The sequence below is a fragment of the Phocoena sinus genome, chromosome 9 (assembly GCF_008692025.1).
Source record: "Phocoena sinus isolate mPhoSin1 chromosome 9, mPhoSin1.pri, whole genome shotgun sequence".
Classification (NCBI taxonomy): domain Eukaryota; kingdom Metazoa; phylum Chordata; class Mammalia; order Artiodactyla; family Phocoenidae; genus Phocoena; species Phocoena sinus.
In genome coordinates this window covers 47,647,646-47,669,319 of record NC_045771.1, presented here as the reverse complement: position 1 = coordinate 47,669,319, position 21,674 = coordinate 47,647,646, and the positions used below count along the sequence as shown (strand labels likewise).

Below are 21,674 nucleotides of genomic sequence, written 5' to 3'. Positions count from 1 at the left end.
TGTGTTTTGCATTCACCACAAGAGTCAGCGGGCTCAGTGTGACATTTGCCACAAGCTTCTGAGTGGTGGTCAATCCCTTTTCCCACCTCTACGGCCCAGGCTGCCCTGCAGCCCCGATCTCGCCCCCCAAGGTGGGCGTTCCGTGCACAGCACCGAGCAGGACACGTGTGATGCCAGGCACTGGAGCGTTTCACAAGGAAGGTCCAGGGGACACAGAATAACAGGTGGCTGAGGCAGCCATCAAAGGATCTGGAGGACACGCTGGATGTGCCTGGTGGGGTTCTTACCATAAAGCAGTGCGGCGGACAGGGGTTAAGGACATGCCCATCGCTCCCTGGCAGCTCGGCATGCATGTTTGCCCTTAATGGCCTGAATACTAATACTCCAACTTTCCTCTAAGGGAAAATCAAATATTTTCCCTGATCTTGATTTTTACCATTTATAATTTTCCTTTTTTGTGTATATATTCTTATAAGTGATCCACGGTAACAATAATAATAGCAAATGTTTCCTATGAGTCAGGGACTGCTCTAAGCTAATTAGCTTATTGAGTTCCCTCAATAATCCTATGAGGATACTATAGACTGAGTGGCTTAAAGAACAGAAATTTCTCACAGTTTGGGCATCTGGGAAGTCCAAGATCAAGGTGCTAGCTGACTGGGTTTCTGATGAGAGCTCTCTTCCTGGCTTGCAGATGGCTGCCTTCTTGCTGTGTCCTCACATGGCCGAGACAGAGAGAGGGCAAGCGATCTCTCTGCCGTCTCTTCTTAATCCCATAGAATCAGGGTCCTGCCCTTATGACCTCATTTAACCTTAATTACCTCCTTAGAGGCCGTATCTCCAAATACAGACACATCCCAAGTTAGGTCTTCAACATCCTAAGTTAGGGAGACACAATTCAGTCCATAACAGGTAGATATTATTACTAGCCCTATTTTATAGGAAATGAAGTCATGGTATAGAGAGGTGAAAAACTTGCCCAAGGTCACATAGCTATTAAGTAGAAGATTAAGGAGGCAAATCATGGTCTTCCTGACTCAAATACTCTATTATAGTACTGAGGACACTGGAACACTCTATTATAATATTGGAGGCCACTCTAACACTGTAGTATAATGTTGGAGGCCCCTGTAACACTGTACCATACTATTGGAGGCCACTGGAACACTCTATTATAGTACTGAGACCACTATAATAGTCTATTATAGTATTAGAGGCCACTCTATAGTGGTCTCTAACCACTCTGTTACACAGTCTCTACCTATTTTATAGGTATACACATGTATAACACACATACACAAACACACATATCCATATAACCTAATACTGTATACAGTTTTATTCAGTAACAATGATCATTCCTAAACTAGTCAGTAGTTGAGGTAAAAAAAAAATTCTCCCCAACAGAAAGATGTCTACAAGCAAATTTTTCCTTGTGGGAAAAAAGAACTCAATTAAGAGTGTGTGTGTAGAGGGTCAAAGATACCAAATTCTGAGCATGAATATACTCAGAATTTGCACTGGAAGGGATCTCAAACCAGAGCAAGACGTTTAGAGCTCTGTCTATGGGATGTGATTAACTTTCTGAGTACAAACTCTACCCTGACCCACCAGGTCCCGTATGATATGGCCACAGCCAATCCTCCATCTTTGCTTCCCCTCTTTCCCTATCCCTCCCTCAGATCCACTGGCCCTCCTTCCTTTCCTCAGGCACATCCAGCTTATTTCTGCCCCTTGGCACATTTAGACATTCTCTGCATGGAAACACTGGCCCATATCTGCACATGGAGGCTGCTTCATGTCTTACTGTCTCACCTCTTCAGTGTGGCTTCTGGGATCCACCATCCAAAGTAGTCCCTGTACCAGTTCTTTCACATCATCCAGTTTTATTTTCTGGCATTATCTGATTTGCGAATGTCTATATTTGCTTATTTTCTGCCTTTATTTCTTCCCTCCTTTGAGTAAAATCTCCTTGATAGAGTAGACTTTATTATCATATACAGTCTGCTGATCTTATAGCAACCAGACCATCCAGTCAGTGAATGGGAGGATGCAATCAGAAATAAAAGAATGTGGGCATTTCATTATTAATCTAATATTTCTTCATTTCTAGCCACAGGGAAAGTATTACTGTATTCTAATCATGGGAGGTAAGTTTAGAACCTCATGAGTATTGATAAATATCTTTTTTTTTTTGCGGTACGCGGGCCTCTCACTGCCGTGGCCTCTCCCACTGCAGAGCACAGGCTCCGGAAGTGCAGGCTCAGCGGCCATAGCTCACGGGCCCAGCTGCTCCGCGGCACGTGGCATCCTCCCGGACGGGGGCACGAACCCGCGTCTCCCGCATCGGCAGGTGGACTCCCAACCACTGCGCCACCAGGGAAGCCCGATAAATATCTTTTTTTTTATACTGCCCCTAAGGAACGCCTAACGAATGTCTTTCAAACATGTGAAAAAATTAAATAAGTTTTTTTCCTGAGTGTTTCTCTTCTCTTCTATTTAGTTAACATTCTCCACCTTACTGGCAATTAAGTATCAGAGGCAATCTGACAGACATAGGCACGCAGGCTCTGGGAACAAACTGAATAAAGTTTGAATCCCAATGCTGTCATTGGATGATTCTGGATTAACTGTTTACCTTCTCAGAGTCTGTTTCCTCACATGTAAGTAAAATGGAAATTATGTAATTTTCAGAGGTTATTCTAATATCCATGCAGTACCTATCACAACAGCCAGCACATATTTAGTGTTCAACAAACCAAAGCTATCTTTATCATCATTGAACTTAAATATAGGTAGGTGAGCCCATCCCTTATAACTCTGATCTTTTATTTGCCTCTTCTCTTTCATTTATTTTGCACACAAAAAATCATAATCTATCTTTTTGCCTGATTTATTTGCATAGTTTATATAGATCAGTAGGACTACTGACACACATGATATTAGTTGGAAAATTAGCTTATAATTAATAATAATAATAACAGCAACAAAAGGAAACAACCTTACGTGGCCAACTAGAGGGTAATTAAGAAAATTAATTTTATCAATTCAATGAAGTATTACTTAAAAATAAGTTAAGAATCTATACTGTAACTTTGAAAATATGTATGATATAATGTTAAAAGAACAAAACAGCAAGTGCCACATTCTGTACTGGCAGAGACACTTGTTGCTCTCAATCCTCCTACTAAGAAAAACTAGAAAAGCTGGACAAAATACAGAACACACCCACTTGAAAATTCTGAGGCTCACCCAAGGCAGCCAGGATATAAGGGGTGTATTAGTTTCCTATTGTTGCTATAACAAACCACCACAAATTTAAGTGTTTTAAAACAACAATAATTTCTTATTTTATAATTCTGGAGGTCAGAAGTCAGAAATGGTCCCACTGGACTAAAGATGTTGGCTAAGCTAACTAAGATGTTGGCAAGGTTCCATTCCTTCTGGAGGCTCTAGGGGAGAATCTGTTTCTTTGTGATTCCTAGTTTCTAGAGGCTGCCTGCATTCCTTAGCTCATGGTCCTTCCTCTATCTTCAAAGCCAGCAACAGAGCATCTTTGAAACCCTCTCTGACTCTGACTCACCTGCTTCCCTCATTCACTCATAAGGATCTCTGTGATTACACTGGCCCATCTGGATAATCCAGAATAATGTCCCCATCTCTAGGTCAGATGATTAACAACCTTATTTCCATATGTAGCCTTGATTCCTTCTTTCCATATGATACAACATACTGACAGGTTCCAGAGATTAGGAGGAAGGTCTCTTTGGGGGCCCATTATTCTGCCCACTACAAGGGGCCAGGCTTGCAAACTGAAGGGAGGGCAACAAACTGAGTCTGGCATTCTCTGGCCCTGTCCACGTCAAAGCAATAGTTTATTCAGCGGCCAAGAGGCTACAAAATCAAGCATAAAGTGGTAGTTAAGAGACTGGAAACTTGAATGGAGCTTTGGGAGACAAAAAGTAAAGATTTAAAGTCACTCAATTCCAGACTTGATAAAGGTGCTTGCCTCTATTCTAATTGCCTGACAGAAGCAAAGCAAAATCTCTTTGAAGATAAATATCATCAGCCAGAAACTCAAACTACCTCCATAATTTTACCTGTTTAATGCCCGACATACAACTGAAAATTTCTAAGCATATCAGGAAAAAGTACCCAACTACCATATAAAAAGAGAATAAATAAATCTCATGAACACAAAGCTGAGCAAACATACCACACAGGAAAGAGTACATACTGAATATGTCCATTTATAAAAATTCAAAAACTTGCAAAAGTAATCTAGGCTATTAGAAGTCAGGACAGTGGTTACTTTGGGGAGGAGGGGAGTAGTGACTATGGGGTGGGGGGGGAGGGGCACTGGTTCTATTCTATTTCTTTATTTAGGTAATAGTCACAGGGGTATGTTCACTTTGTGAAAATTCATTTACCTGTATATTTGTGACTTGTTCACTTTTCCATATTATGTTATAACTCAGTAAGTAACAAAGTAGAATCAACCTTATATTACACTGTTAAAATTATGCAAAAACCTGTACCTGTGAACATATGAATCAATTAAAATACAATTTCAGATGTTGAAATTGTTGAACTTTTTCTTTTTAAAAAATATTTGAATTGCTATATAACTTGTGTTACTTAAAAAGAGACAAATAAACAAAAAAATTAAGTCCAGATTATTTTCTGCAACTGAAGAGCCTCCACTTGTCCAGGAATTTCAATATTTTGGAATCTGTCTTCAGAGTTAACTATTTATTGTGGTCCGCAACTCAATACCAGATTCAAGATCGCTCAAGTTTACAGAAGCAGATGGGGCTGACAAGGCACTTCCCATCCTCTCTTGAGATCTCTCTGCATGTAAACAGATACTTCTTTCTGTCCTTCCCTGTCCCATTTTCAGACTTCATATATATACTGCCAGAACTGTTCCTGCTCTGAGACATTTAGTTTGCCATTCCACCAGTAGTTAATTCTTTGTTTTAATTTATCTTGATTTAGAAACTGTAATGTTATAACTTTTCAAAGTTTACCTTCACTTGAGCCCAGAAATATGTCTCTCAACTGTTTCCATTGTCCAAGGTAGTTAACATTTTGTGTAATATTTAAATTTCTGTTAAATTTCATGTTATTTAATGGTTAGAATGACTGGGGTAGGGTAGGAAGGCTACCCTTTCACATTAGAATACCCGTAATTTCTGCTGGATCTATCATTTTTTTAAACATAAATGAGTAATTTAGGTGATAACCCAGTGACCCCTGATAAAATACTTTGTGATCTCTCATTTACAGTTCCAAAGCAAAGTACTTTTGAAGTAGTATTCCTATGATTAATTTCTGTTTGGAGCATGGATTTGCCTAAAGGAAAACTCAAGCATTAGAAAGCTATTCTTCCAAATACTTGGAGGTACAGAATTGAGGTCCCAGTGTTACCTCACATAAAAAATTGGGGAATAAAATCAAGTCTAGAAGAATACATTTTTCCTCTTGAGACTAACTAAGCAAAACTAAGGGGCTTTCTTAATTTCTCCAGAAACTTTCTGGAGGTAAACAGTGTAATCATTGCGTAAACATTAAGGAAGACCTATTCATCTTCGAGGAGCTGAGACCTGCAAACTGGAGGAGCAGTGGACAGACTTGGCCAGAGTAACATCTGACCCCTGAAGGAGAGGTCACACTAGGGCATCAGATAGATTTTGTCCTGGGGTTCCATGTGTAATACGTGAATGTGATCATAGGTTTGCCAGAGGAGATTACATTGAACCTTCCTCATGTAATTTGTTCACGCTCTCTTTTGTTCCCCAAATAGACTAATTCTCTCATTAATGATTCACCTTTTGGGGTTGAGTATTATCCTTTTTTTAATCTTTTTAATTGTCACCTTATCTCTTAAATAATACCTACACTATTGTCTGTCAACTTTTGTCTTAAACATTGAGTATTTGTATTTTAATATGAACTCAGATCACCCTTCCCTGTGGAAAGGAGGGCAACAGAAGACACCTTTTGGTTGTTGTATGACTTTGCTTAAGGCTGACCATGTCTTAGGGGTATTCGGGCTTTCGTTTCAATCTCATCATCCCATTCTCAAAACCTGCGTGCTGGGAAGCATTTTCATACCTGATAGAAGCTATCCACTTGCCGTACATAACCAGCCACTTCAGGATCAGATTTAAGGACCTTCCAAACTTTTCTTTCTGCCTTCTTATAATCCTGGGATCCTTTCCAGTTCATGGCCATCAAGGAGCGCTCTGTCAGGGGAGCTGCCACGATGATGTCCAGTTGGCCATTGTAGATTAGAACCTGAAACGAAATTGAGCCATGAGCAAATGCAGGATTCAGCAGGGGAAGCCAGTCAATGTATCTAGGTACAGATAGTGCACACAAGAGAGAAAAGGGAATGTTAGCTGCTCTGGGGCGCTGCTCAGAGACGCCAACCCAGGAACTCAGTAGGGTCACTTTCTTCCTGTTGGCTACATACACCAACAACCTGAAATAAACTCAAGCCTTGTCTCAACCACTGCATTCTTCCAAAAGTATGATTCTTCATAGGAATCTGCAAACATCTCTCTTGTTGCAAAAGCATTTGTGCTGTATTACCCAGCAATATAGGTTTTACTTGGATGCATGGCTATGTTAAGGAAGAAGACTGTGGTTACAGTTCAGTGGAACTAAGGAATGGTACACACGGGGATTGTCATGAAGCCTGCATTTGATTATTTTCACTTTTCAGGCCCTGCAGCAGCTGGCAAGCTGGGCATTCCCTCGTGGCTGCTGGTAATCCATGTTGCTTTCCCTTCCTACATTTCAGTGACAACTATAATTTTTTGAGGCAGACAGATAGATGCAGGTGCCTCAAATTTGTTATTTGTTGGAGGCAAACATGTCTGCTATGCCACTTCCAAAGACCTCTTTTCTTAAATAGGATAGCCACTTGTCAAAAATGAGGAATGTCCTTCAAAATGCCTAAGATACATTTTTTTTTTAGCCAAATTGATGGGTACTATAGGAGAAACTCTGAGGCAACTCTGGTCTTTTCTTCCCAAACAGCTTTCAAGATATTCAGATAATACCCAAAGCTGCTGAAGTTGTGAAGCTACTGGGGACAGTGTGAATGGCATTACTCTTCAGGAAAGCAACCATCACTTTTTAATGCAAAGACTTTATAATGTTGAGACTTTGTCCCAGTAATCCCAGTTTGTGGAATAAATTCTATGAAAATGAGCCCAAAGAAATAAAAAATATATATATTTAACAATATTCACTGAAACTTTATAATGACAAATTTGAACACAGTCTAAAAGTTCCATATTAGTGAGTGGTTAAATAACCACGGTACAGAAATTCTATGGGATATTGCAAAGCCATTTAAACTGTTGGACTACAAAGTTGTCACCTCATTCTCCTTAAGTCCAGCCTCTTTCTCCTGGACTCAGGAGATGGCTATCTTAAGCTTGTGTTCCTCAGCCCATTTTTCATTCCAGAAGTGCACATTATGGGGCTCACTGCTCTGCTCTTTGGATCTGTGCTCTTTACTGCCTGTTGATAGTCTGAAAATTACTGCCTCATATACTATGTCCATCTTACATCTGTTTATAGTGTAAGTGCAAACTCAGTGGATGATAATGCCACAAGAAGAATTCTGATTTAAAAAAAAAATTGTTCATCATCAGCTTTCTCACAAAATAGTTGTGGTTCATTTATTCTCTGTAAATAAAAAAATTTTTTTTTCTTGTAAAAATAAATAAACTGTTGGACTAAACCATGAAGCAATGTGGAAAATGCTTATCACATAATGTTAAGTAGGAAAGCTGAATGCCAAATATATATCCCAATTATGATATATAAAATTGACATCCTTATTTACATATATGGAATGAATCTTTAAGAAAAAGGAATAGAGTTGATTAATTTTGGTGGTGGAAATCTGAGTAATTTCCCCCTTTGTTTTCTACTCTCCTTAGGCTATTTTTCACACTTGTTGATTCTCATAAGGTATTATCACTCCACCACCAACAAAGAGATTTTCTTCAACTCCATGCTACCTTTTTTTTTTTTTTTTTTTTTTTTTTTTGCGGTACACGGGCCTCTCACTGTTGTGACCTCTCCCGTTGCGGAGCACAGGCTCCGGACGCGCAGGCTCGGCGGCCATGGCTCACGGGCCCAGCCGCTCCGCGGCATGTGGGATCCTCCCGGACCGGGGCACGAACCCGTGTCCCCTGCATCGGCAGGCAGACTCTCAACCACTGCGCCACCAGGGAAGCCCCACTCCATGCTACCTTTGATCTATTTGGAAGCTCTGGTTTGACTCAAGTGAAGACCTTCGGTTGAATCCTCAAACTGGATATAAAATGTTTCACTGCATGTTTCCATCTCTGCCCTCCTGGTACAGGCTTCTTAAAAGGCTTATACATAATTAAAAAGCCCAGGACTTTTACACACTCCAAATCCTCAAGCAGCAGTGGGCCAGGATTCAGCCTAAGATGAAAGAGCCCTGGGCCTCACCTATAGGAACACAGGGTCTTTCATGTTACTCAGTCATCATCACCACATCCACTCTCCTATGAAGAACCCCCCCTTGCAGAAAATCCTGATGGATTTAAAGCCTTTTTAAAAAACTCAACTATAGCAATAGAAGTTTGCATTGTTTATACAAAGAAATTGCCTCAAAGACCTTGAATACTTATGGCCCATGCAAAACTCCTACAGCTGTTTTGCCAACAGTTTGGAAACAATTACACATGATCTGTACCAGGAAACAAGGCTTAAATACTTCACCATCCTAGGAAGGCCTGATTATAGCTGATTAACGAAGATAATCATCCATAAAGTAATTCTTCTAGAATTCAGTGAAAAGATGCTGATGACCTAGCAAACACACAAGCGTATGTAGCCATCTTTCCTCTTCGTGGCTACTCTATGAAGCTTGCATCTTTCTGAGTGTCATCAGGATATTGTTACCTTACTATCATCAGGATATTCTGAAACTGGTTTGAATTTTCATCTTTGAGGGATGATAGCAAACTCCACAGGTTACAGCAAAACCAGGCTGATATGTACAGCATTAGGGTACACGTTTGTTGAAATGAATTGAAACGAAGCCCATCCCTGAGCCATTTCCCTTGTTTTTCAAGACATCATAAACAAGAATACTAACACTCCAGAATGAGGCAGTGAAGGGCTGGACTGCGTAATTTTGTGCATGTGATGTGCAGAAAGCCTACTTTTGGGGGCAAATGGAAATCCTTCCTTTGCAAAGCAAGGAAAACAGTTTTAACTACGAAAGGGCACATGAGTCAAGTGCAACAAAAAAAGAAATCAGGTTAATGATCAAGCGAAGTGATTTCAGAGCTGGCATTTAAGGCTGCCTTAACTATAAGAATTCCAGAGCTTCTATTTTTATCTAAATGTCACATTTACTCTCTTCAGCCCCCACAGGAATATCCCAGTTGGGTGCCTCCAGGGCTGGGTGAGTGGGTGAGATATCCCAGGATCTGGCGACAGTGAGCTGAGAAGCCAGGTGGGTGTAGCACAGGGCTGGGTGGTCCTGAAGCCGGAGGGCACGTGTTGGCCACCCACATCCTGAGAGACAGAAAAGTTCCAGGACAAGGCTTAAACCTCAACGGGCTGGCCACTTATGAAGGATCTGCACACATTCGCCCACTTCTTCCTGGTGGGGTGAACTGTCCCGGTTTGCCCTGGACCGAGGAGTTTCCCAGGATGCAGGGCTTGCAGGCTAAAACTGGGACAGTCTGGGGCAAACCTTCCCCTGAGGCTTGCTGGTATTTTAAGCAACAGGGTGTAAAGACAGAGAGGTGGAGACAGAAATGAATGCAGCTTTTAGCTACGCTTCCCTTGTCAGGAGTGACTCTAACAAAACAAAGGGCAGGGAAAGCGCTGGTTGGAGCAGGTTTCCAGGGACACAGCAGGCAGCACCCCTGAACAACCAGTGTCCTCACTTTACTTTCTGGCCAGCTGTGAGGCCTCAGTTAAAGAGCAAAGGCACTCCTTTTAGAGAATTTTCTTTTCTTTTACTACTTAGAGGTCTGACTGGTTAGTTTGTTGAAACTGATGGTGATGCGAAGACATGGAAAAATACTTATTTAAAAAATCAATGAAAAACTACGATCCCACTGTTCATGCTCTATAATTACTATATTTTTAAAGGATGCTTCAAACTTGGGAAAAGAATACATCAAAATACTAGCAGTTAAGGTAGTTAAAATATGGGCGATTTGTTTTAACTTGGCTATTTTCTAAGTTTTGGGGGTATGTTGGGATGCTTCCAAAACGAAAAAATAATAAAAAGAACAATAACACTAGGAGGTTGGACACCTCAGTTTGGCAAAAGATGGGTCTTTATTGGGGAATAATTTGTGCTAACTCAAGTATTACCAGCTCTCAGTTTTTTTCATGACAACTAGGTAAACAGCATAACTTTAGTTCAATCATAGATGATCTTAAAAACTCATTCCAGAATTCAAGCATTTACAAGAGATGGCACTAGGTGATTTGGATTACGAGCATCTCTCTCTCTCTCTTTTTTTTTTTCAAAAGGAAGAGATGAGAAAATCATTTTTTTAATGTTCTTTACTTTCCAAAGTGTTTTCATGTACACACAGCTTTATTCACATCCAGCTTCACAGGGTGGGGATGAGACGTATTACAGGGCCCACCTCCACTTTACTGTAAAGGAAATCGTGACACAGGGAGGTGTCAGAATGCATCCTAGATCCCACATTTGCAAACTTCTTCCTAAAACGCCTTAAGAAAGGAGCTAAATTCCTGCAAACGGCAAGCATTTACTGACTCCCCACAGCTACATGTTTAAGTGCTACTCCAAGCCTTAGGAAACAGAGTTGGTGGAGAAGGAGACATAGTTCACATCTCCAGTTCAGAAACAATCTCATCGGTTGGTCCAACTCTGGAGACATCTCTCATTCCTCACTTTGGCTCTATGGACCAGGATGTGTGCAAGGACATTACTCAGCTGGCAACAGATGCCTCACTTCTGTTACAGGGACTGGCCCTCATTAAGCAGCTGTGGAACAGCATCAGCTCCTGAAGAAGAGAGATCTCTTAGCCCTCACTCCACCTGCAGCCCCTGCATGGTACCTGACACCCCATAAGATGTATGGACACTTGTAGAGTACAGGCAATTGTGCTCTTTAAAGGCTTTCTGTAATGCTGTATAGTGATTGCGGTTCTCTTTGGCCCAGGTCCACTCCCCCTTCCCCTGGTAACTGTATTCCCATTCCCTCAATGGATACAGCCCTAGCGTAGGCTGGCGATCAGTGTTCCTCCTCTATGCAAGGGATGAGCATGTGACCTAAGCTAGGGCACTCAAATGCTCTCTCCCTAGAATTTGGATTGTGGACAGAATGACACAGGGTTCCCTGATGAGTCTGCCCATTAGTTTTGCTACTTGGATCCCCAGAGTTTTCCTGGTCCCTATCTTTCCTCACTCTAGTTCTTCAGTTCTTCAGTTTGTCCATGAATTCTGTGACCTATCCTGTCTTCTGACCACTTCTTTTCATGCTTCAAGTAACAGTTGCTGCTGTTGCTAAAAGCATGAAATCCAAACTCATACACCATTGGACCAGTGCCTCACATGCCCCAGCATGCAGTAACTGGGAATTCTTGGACATGTGGTTTAACCTCCATGAGTTGCGGTTGCCTTTCCTGAACATGTAGATGTAAGACCTACATCTCACTGTAGTGAGAATTAATGAGAAAATATGAACAGGGTTCTAAGCACAGCACTGGATACAAATTGGGGGAGTCAGGTAAGTATGGTCCTCCTCTTCAAGTAGGTTGATAATGTGATAATGACTTAGAAGACTGAACCAACAAAGAACTTCTTCTAGAATAAACCTCCAAAATATGCATATGGTCTTTCTGTGTCAAATACTTGGTTGTCAGTCTCACTCTTTTAGACAAAGGCCAACAGTAGGAGGGAATCCAGCCAGGGTAAACCTGAACTCTATGTACTCAGATGCATGAAATAACATGTCTTTCATGACTAATTTTACACACATTGGGCATGGTGTCTCAGCAGTCTTTTCTTGGTACTCAGAGTCATAAGTCTATAAATTACCCTTTAAAAGGAACTTGTAATTTTGAAGCATCCCAAGGAATTTCCCCATACCTAAATGCTAGAAAAGTATGGTTAAGAGTATAGCTTTTAAAAGGACATTTGGGAATAGTAGAACTCTCTCATTGTTCTAATTATGTTGAAGGAACTGTGCTAAGCATTTTACATCCATGATTTTACAACACCCCCAGAAGGCAAGTGTTATTTATGCCATTTTAGGAACAAAGGGACAGAGATGCAGGGAGGTGAGCCAGCTGGTAACAGAGATTCAAGTTCAGATCTGCCTGAGTCCAAAGTGTGTGCTTCTAACCCCTCTTCCACACTGCTCAGTGTATTCCGCTCCCTCCACTGCTCCCCCGCCCAGAGAATACACTGAACAGGTGGTTTATTCTTTGTAATTACACATGCAAGGAGCAAACTTAAATGTAAGCATGACTCTTTGGAATGAAGGATACATGTTTATAGTTAAGAGCACAGGCTCTGTAACTGGGTTTGAACCTAGCTCTGCCACTTACTAGCAGGATTATCTTGATTAAGTTACATAGCCTGTCTAGAGGTCAGTTTCCTCATCTGTAAAATGGATAGAAGAGAAACATGTATGAGAGAATTACATAACATAATGCATGTAAGCTCTTTGTGTCCCAGGCACATAGTAAGTGTTCAGTTAACACTAGCTATTATTATTATTGCATTTGAATAATTCAACATAGCTATTCAAATAGCTCCACAATTTCCAAATGAGATGTTACCTGTGGATTTCAATTGTGATTTTGGAGGTAAGAGTTAGAATAACGCTTAGGATGGCAAGAGTTCTAACGTAACTGCACTAGGTCATCAATTTCATAAAACAAATGGCAGGGGCTTATAAAAGTCGTATGACACTTGCAGACAGGAGTCTTGAGCTCCAGCCCTGGCTCAGCCTCCCAAGGCCTGTGCTACTGAGTGCCTTGGAGCTGTCATCTACTCACTCTGAGCCTTAATTTTCTCCTCTGTGAAGTGGAATATCTATATCCTAGAGTTCTTGGGAGGACCACATGGGATACCAGTTATAAAAATATCCTATAAGCTGAAGAACAAGGTTTTATTATTGTTTTTGTTACTCTTTATTAAGAATAATCTGAAAAATAAATTTCTATAGTGGTGTGCAAACGTTTTCAATTGGCTGCATTTAGCTTGCAGATATATTCACCTAGGTCCACAAGGTGTTGTTATTGTTTTTGCAATTAGATGCTGTCATTTAAATACCCAGACATCTGACCACGCCAGGCCTATATTTCCACTCTGCCACGATGAGTGCAGGCTGTGCAATAGTTATCTCCCTAAGACACAGTCCTACCCCTTCCTGAGTGTCCTTCCCTCACCCCCAACAGAGGTGCAAGGGCAGCTGTCATTTATTCAATGCTTATGCTATCGTTCTTCTTAGAAGAGAAACATATTCCTCTGTATCCATGTCTCTGTCACGGGTAGAAAAGAAAGATCAATAGGTCTCAATCCAGCCCTACTCATTCATTTCATTTCCTTCAGCTAAGTTTCACTTCCATGTGAAATGGAAAGGAAGTGGCCTTTTGTCTGAGCTGGAGAAAAGAGTTCCTGTTCACTTATACATGGAATGTGTTTGTTTGTTTGTTTAATCTGCTCATGTGAAATTTCTATTTATCCAACAGTAAATCTTTGTGGTGAGCCTAAGGATTGGGCACCAAGAGAACAGACATGAAAAGATGTGACCCTGTCCTCCTTATACTCCAGATATATTTTTAACTTTTCAATATAGTGAATAATCAAAAGAGGAAAAGCAAGTTTACTCTTTTGTTCTCTAAGTTTTCCTTAAAAAGAGGACTTAAAAAAAGTCAGTTTCAAAAAAAAAAAAAAGTCAGTTTCACTTAAATCTTTCTAAAATCTAAATCATTTTAACATTTCAAACCATAAACTTTTCAGGTTCTGGATGTACATAAATCAGTAGTTTTTTCATGGATTTCACCCTCTCAGCAAGAAAACCTCCCTCTAGGAAAGACCTAGTGAAAAGAATCAGATGATGATTAACCCTTATTTTACACAGTATAAGCTTCTGAAGGATAAATATTTTCCAGGCAGATATAAAGCAACCAATTGTGCCAGCTAAAGATAGCTGCACGCCAGTTTACCTGCCAACTCAACTAAGAAGATCCCACACCCTCTAAACTCAGATTTTGACTTCAAGTAAGTTTGGGGGACAAGGGATGATACTCAAAGGGGAAAAGAGACAACTGTGTTTTTGATGGTGCCTGCGAACACTTGAAAGAAGGGGTTTGGGGCAAAAATGTATATAAATGTGCATTTTGTTATATTTTCATTGTTGCCTGTATTAAAGCATAAGCCTGAAAATAAATCACATTAGGCCCACTTTCTGGTCTAAACTTTACCTTTTTAAAAATCCAAACTGAAACACACGTGTTGCTGATGGAGAACACAAAGCATTTCTCTTTAAATCCCTGATACCTCCCCTACTTATTAGGAAAATTACAGAGATGCCGCAGAAGGAGGCTTTGGCCTCTCAGCACAACAGGAAAGCAAACTGAGCTTTTTGTGAGAAGGCTGGATTTTTGTTGTTGCGTTTTTAGACGAAAGATTTATGCTTATATTTTGGCCCATTTACAATCCATCATAATACTTTGCAGACAAAGTTATGCTCTTTTCCCAATGATCCAGTGACCTTAATCTCTAACATTTTGTGGTTTCCTGTTTGGGGAAACAGCCTAAGCTATTCCAGGCTACACAGCATTCCCAGTTGGCTGCTGTCTGTCTTAGTTTTGAATGTTCTCCTGTTCGTTAATCAAAAAAAAAAAAAATTTTTTTTTAAAAGAAGCCTTCCCTACAGATGCTAAATCAATGAAACTCCTACAAAGCAGCCCCCCACACTTCCTCTTCTGGCTGCCTTACCTATCATTCTTCTATTACAAACTCCAACATAGCCAGGAGTTCTCTCTGCCTGGAGCAATTAGCATGACCCGCCAGTAACTTTCTCCCAAATAGAAGAGAATTAATCTCATTAATATCCAACTCAACCCAGGGCAATCCCCAAGGGTTTCTCAAAAGCTCAGCTGCAAAAGAAAAACAATTTCAGCTATATAGTATAACGTTTAGCAATTTTCCCCACTGGAGGCAGAGTTGTTATTCTTCCAGGGACAACGCCTGGGCCCCAGTTGCCCGTGGCTCGCACTTTTGGCCCTACTTCTTCCTGGTGACTTTGCAGGGATATAGGGCTATAACACTCAGGAAGCCTGAGTCCCCTGGGCCTGCCTGGAGGAGACTGTGGTAGAAAAATAATGCCAGCATTGAATGAAACAGTAGTCACTTCTGCAACCAAGCCGTTCTTCAAATGAGACATACTTTGCTTCCAAGTTTAAGGAAGACAAAGAAAGAGAGAAAATGGACTTAGAATAAACACCCCCGTGTTCGTGCCATTCCCCTACCAGCTGGTTTTGCCAAGATGAGTAAAGAAAAATGAGAGTGGGGCAGGGAGTTTGAGTGAGTGTCCAGTGATTACACAAATAATAGTGAGTGTCCAGTGATTACACTAAGAAAATTATTCCTGCTTTCTTGCAACTTAACTCTAAATAATTTAGTTGCTTTTAGAATGGAACAAGAAGCAAAGCCAACTTGAAAATAATCCAGTGAGCCATCACTCCAACCCAGGGATCTTTGAAAAAAAATTAACTACCTAGAACAGCATAATTAACATGACTTTTAATAATGACCCAGAATATTTTCCTCCCATTTGAGTAGAAGAGTCCTGGGGGCCCACTCTAGGGGGTCCTTTGCTCTGCTTCTTGTTTCAGGGTCTGTTCTCATAGCCCTTTTCCGATCCCCTCACCTCTAACCATCACCTCTCACCTATTGTCCATCCTCAGTAACTGGATTTAATGAACTCAAAGTGCTCCAGGAGCAGGCCTACCTCTCCCCCAGACAAGTCTCTCCAGAGAGGAGTGTCCTCCCTGGTTGTCAGAATGCCAGCTTCAAGGTCATGCCAAGGGTACTCTCCAAACACTGCCCCATGCTTGCCAATCTTATCACTCTACTAAAAAAGTGGGCTGAGGAACCGATTTCTTTATCTTTCCACATTATTAAATGTACTTAATTAATCAGTACACATCTGCACATAAACCAAACCAACAAGAAACAGCCCCAAAAAGCAAACAAGAATTGCTATAATTTATAATATTTAAGTCTATAGGAATTGACTCACACTCATCAATACAGTAGCCACTGGCCACACGTGGCCAGTGAGCTCTTGAAATGTAGCTAGTCCAAACTGAGATGTGCTCTAAGATACACATTGAATTGTGAAGACTTAATACAAAGAAAAGAATGTATAATCTCTCAATAATTTTTTAATATTGATTAAATGCTGGTATGATAACATATTGGATATACTGGGTTAAAGAAAAGATGTTACTAAATTAATTTCATCTGTTTCTTTTGATATTTTTAATGTGCCTTCTAGAAAATTTAACATTCTATATGTGACTTGTATTTCTATTGGACAGCAGCCATATACCTTGGATTTGGTATATCCTGCAAAGAAAATTGGTCCCTTTGTCAACAGATGACAGCAGTAACTTCCAAGGACAGCCACTCTTAGAGGAGTGATCTGCAGTTCATGAAGCTGGATTAAGCAACTCAGAAAGAATTTCCTATGGAGGAGTGGAAGATGCTCCTACAGTCTCAATCATTACAGCAGAAATAGGTAGGAGCTACAGGAAAACCCCTTGCCATCAAGTCCCCCTGCCAGCTCCCTGTTCCCCAACATTATCAACATCACTCAAGTTCAAAAAAACAATAGTTGTCGCCATAAAATTGAATGGATTCACCAAGGATTTTGAGGGTGAACAAAACCTGAAAGCTGAGCCCCTGCCACTAAACGGTATCACTGCTGCCCTACTACCCGTTGTGCCCAGGCAGGACAGGGAATGATTTCCCTGCTGAAGTTATCCTGAGGGCCAGCTGAGAGCAGAGTGGTCTTGTTGCAGGAGGAATGCTAAACCACCCGGAAAAAGCATTAATTTAGAGGAAGCTGGAAGCTCCCAAAGGAATATAAACAATGGGAAGGGAGGCCTTAGAGAGTCCGTAGAGTACTCACCAAGCAGCAAGGTGCAGCTCACTTTGCGACCCACTTCTCCCATAATAAACTTTCCTTCTAGCTTGAGAAAATTCTAGTTCTCTGTGGATGAAGATTACTTTGCCTTTCTCTTAGGAGAGGACTAGAGTGACAGTAAGTAGGCCCTCATCCAAAGAGCCAGAGAGGTCACTTCTACAAGTCTAATTCCTACCTGTTGTTATCAATCTCCAGGTGAGTAGCAAAGTCAGTGAAAAGCTTCCAGCCAGGCTGATCTCACGAAAGAAAGCAAGTGGCTGGTTGTACAGCTTACTTTTCTTTATCAAAAAATTGTTTTAAAAGTCTAAGTGGTGCTCTGGCCTCTTTATGTTTTCATCTACATGGGAAAACCTGGTATCAGTCAGGTTGCAAGATTCTCTGCCCCATACTCTCAATAGTGATATTCACCAAGGTCCCCTCATTACTCTGCAAATAGGGTTTTTTTGGTGGTTTTTTCCTCCCCCAAACACAACTCCCCCTTATTTGGTAAGGAAAGCATCCCTTTCCCTTTTCTTCCTAGAGAACGTCAAATGGTCTCAAAAGGACTGTACACATCCCTGTAACAAATAGGGGGACTGTCAGGGGGCTGAAGAAACAGACTTGAAGGTGCAGTGAAAGGAGCACCAGGTGAGGAAAATCAAGACGGAGGAGGTCAAGGGCTCCTGCCCAGAGCGATTCTTTCGAAAGCTTGGTTGAAGGTTCTTCTGGCTTTCATTTAGTCACATGCCATTCGGCACAAGGACACTGTGCCGGGTGCTGTTACCCAGTGACAACACTCGAGAGCCGCTCATAACGAGCAAGTAGATAGCACAGGCTGCCCCATTGGGGGGGTGGGGGTGCGGGGTTGGACGACTTCTACAGTGCAGGCCAGGCAAATCCAGTAGGGAAAAGCCCCTAGGAAGAGCCCGAGAGTTGTGAATGTGGCTTCCTTAGGCAGTGGGAAAGTATGTGAATGCTGCTCTCCTTACTGGACTACAAGGCCAGGGCCAAAAGCCACGGAATTAAGTCATCCACATTCAGATGGAAGCAGAGGAAACTGCAGTGCAAAGAGCCCTGGGCCTGGAGGCCGATCCTGTGGCAAACAGACTTAAGTGATGATGGTGATGATGATGACTGTGATTAGGAAAACCCAAACCCAAACCCAAACCCAAACCCTGGCTCTATCACATCTGATGTGACTATCGTAGAGAGCAAATAAGCGCCCTAGTGCCAATCTATCCATTAAACACGAGTAAAGCTTATTTCTTAATTTCCTTTTTTTAAAAAATAAAATATTAATGTACACTATTTTCCCCCCACACCCCAGGGGACGGTGGTTGGCACACGCTACTTTGAAGACCACTGGTTTCCAACAATCCAATCTTTTAGAACACGTTGGCATCGTTTTGCATCTTTTGTTATACTAAGACACAAGAAATAAAGACTGAGAAGCTACTGCAGCGTGGTGACATTATTGCACAAGAGATATTCCTCATTGTTTCCAGAAAGCAATACTCTTCTCACGCTTTCCGTATTTATCTTTTCCGAGTAAAGTCAACTGATGTAATTGCCTGTGTTTCATACCAGCTGGATTTCATAGCAACTGGATTTCAATGTGCGTTTCTTAGCTTGTTGATTTTTAGGTCCCTGGAATCTACATAACAAATGGTATCACCACTTAATATCTTTCTTCTTGTAACACCCTCACTCTGCTGTATTTGGGTGGCTCCAGATTAAATTCTACTTTTATGTTGCCATAAATCACAAACGTACCTTCTAATGTTTTGAGCATGAGGCACCTTCAAACAACACATCATCAACAAGCAAAGCAATTTGAAATAAACCAATTCACACAGCAGATTATCAAATGGCTTAAAGAAATAAGTAAGAGTAAATAAAAATATATGCTCGTTCTCATTTGAGTATTTCATCCCAACATCAGTTTAAAGGACAAACAAGAAAAGGCGTCAATAGCATGGCAATTTGGGGTGAAATCAAAATCTGTTTAATAATTTATGGGTATGCTTTCTTCCTTTTACTCATTGAAATGCTTAAAAATCAAAGAAGCCCAGGAGAAGCATGCCTCATTAAAAAAAAATTACTGCTGGGCTTCCCTGGTGGCGCAGTGGTTGGGGGTCTGCCTGCCGATGCAGGGGATACGGGTTCGTGCCCCCGTCTGGGAGGATCCCACATGCCGCGGAGCGACTGGGCCCGTGAGCCACAGCCGCTGAGCCTGTGCGTCCGGAGCCTGTGCTCCGCAACGGGAGAGGCCACAACAGTGAGAGGCCCGCGTATCGCAAAAAAAAAAAAAAAAAAAAAAAATGACTGCTGTTCTTGCACTTGTATTATAACTAAAATAGGTAAAAGTAATTCACAAGGAACTCGACAGTGTAACTGATACTCAAATGCAACTATTTTTATTTGCCTGCAAAGCGATGACTGCTTATTGATGGTACGATTACATAAAACACATGTCCCAGGATTAGCTTCCCTCTCTTCTGTTATGCTTCCCTAAAAACTACTCCCTCCTCACAGAAGTTTTTCACAGAATGGTACTGGCATTCTCTTTATGGTCTTCAAAGGGTTTGAAAGAAAAGTGATCATATCAGATTATAGTCAACAAAGCTAGACTTTTCCCATCATGGTCCGATGGAAGCTCAGAGTCCAACTTAGCAGTTGAAGAATCGGACCCAATTAAGTGTTAAATTTTTATTGGTAGGCTAGACATTTATCAAATCTAGTTTCCTGGCACTATCACCATTGACATTTTGCCATCAGAAGATGTTATGAAGGAAAATGCCACAAGCAATTAAAATGACTGCTAAAATGACTTAGATTTACTAGAAAAATTTACCTTTCAAACTTCTAAGTCACATCCATTAGCCAGGAATTGCCCATTTCTAAAGGAAGAGCTTTTGATAGCCTAGGATAAGTAAATAAAACTCTTGACCACCTGGGTGTTAAGATTTCAGTCTGGTGGTGAAGCTGAGAAGCATTAAGATCCTGAATTCTGAAGATGCAATTAGTTGAAACTTAATGAGCTGCAGAATGATAAGTGACAGGGAAATGTAACTTTATATTTACAATTTCCTGACTAGATGAACTTTTAAACACAGCAAACTAAGCCCTACCCAGGGGCAATTTAACCTTTAAAAGCAAAAGCATATGGAGGTATTAGCCTTTGGAGATGGTACCTCTTAAAACATCAGTGGCCTTCCAGACAACTTAGCAACAAGGGCAACCTCAATCCAAGGGCAACATTTTTCTTTGGATCCAAATGGCCTCTAGAGATGTAGCTCCTGTTTTTTTGAAATAATGGTTTCATACAGGAAATACACCACACACACACACACACACACACACACACACACACACACTCACAAACACACACTCACATTCTCTCTCTCATGTACTCTTAGTCTTTGAAAATATAGCTTATATATTTTTAGGAAGGCAAGAGCTGCAACCAAACAGAGAAATGGAGGTTGGAAACATATTCAGAATCTCTAGCAAGAATCTTCATAAGAAAATGTAACTTCTTTATCATAAAGTACTAAGGACCGGGGGACTTCTACAAAGAACACGGGATTCAAAACCAATAGCTTTTATGGGGTATGGGCTGCATTTCCTAGATTTTAGAGATGTCCTATCCCTATCTATCTGTCCATCTATCTATCTATCTATCCACCCGCTACTATATTTTATTAGGTTGAAAATCAGGATACATCTTACAATCAGTGTATTTGTTTTTGTTTTTTAAAAAATGCTGCTTAAAAGAGGAAGGAATATAACATACATAATATAATCAATAGTAACTGGAATGGTGAATTATTTGCACTTACTAAAATTCAAATAAGTTTACTATAAAGACAGCTTATGATGTAAATGAACAGATCATCTGTCTTCTTTCTGTCATTCTGTCCTTTCCCCCCCCTTTCCTTCCTTCCATCCCTCCTTCCTTTCTTCAAAGTTTCCGGCACACTACTATATGTTAGTTGCTATACTAGGCAACTAAATCAGAACCTTTGGTGGAGGGGGTCGTAATTAAGTATTTTTTAAAGCTTCCCAGAAAGCAATACTCTTCTCACGCTTTCCGTATTTATCTTTTCCAAGTAAAGTCAACTGATGTAATTGCCTGTGTTTCATAACCAGCTGGATTTCATAGCAACTGGATTTAAATGTGCGTTTCTTAGCTTGTTGATTTTTAGGTCCCTGGAATCTACATAACAAATGGTATCACCACTTAATATCTTTCCTCTTGTAACACCCTCACTCTGCTGTATTTGGGTGGCTCCAGATTAAATTCTACTTTTATGTTGCCATAAATCACAAACGTACCTTCTAATGTTTTGAGCACTTCTAATGCAAAGAGAGCAATGTGAACCACAGCTGAAGTGGAAGAACAGTTTAAGAATGGTAAAAAAAGAGAAGATTAAGGGAAGTAAAATGTTCTAAGCAACATCTACTCTCTGT

The 21,674-nt window shown here is 40.8% G+C and overlaps 1 protein-coding gene across 1 annotated transcript in view; it reads right to left on the bottom strand.

The window, feature by feature from the left end:
* The window catches only part of CPVL (carboxypeptidase vitellogenic like), a 102,605-nt gene that overhangs the window by 20,106 nt on the left and 60,825 nt on the right, over positions 1-21,674 (bottom strand). Inside the window, 1 exon segment of the mRNA XM_032643356.1 lies at positions 6,118-6,300. Within this exon segment, the coding sequence (XP_032499247.1) occupies positions 6,118-6,300 (183 nt within the window).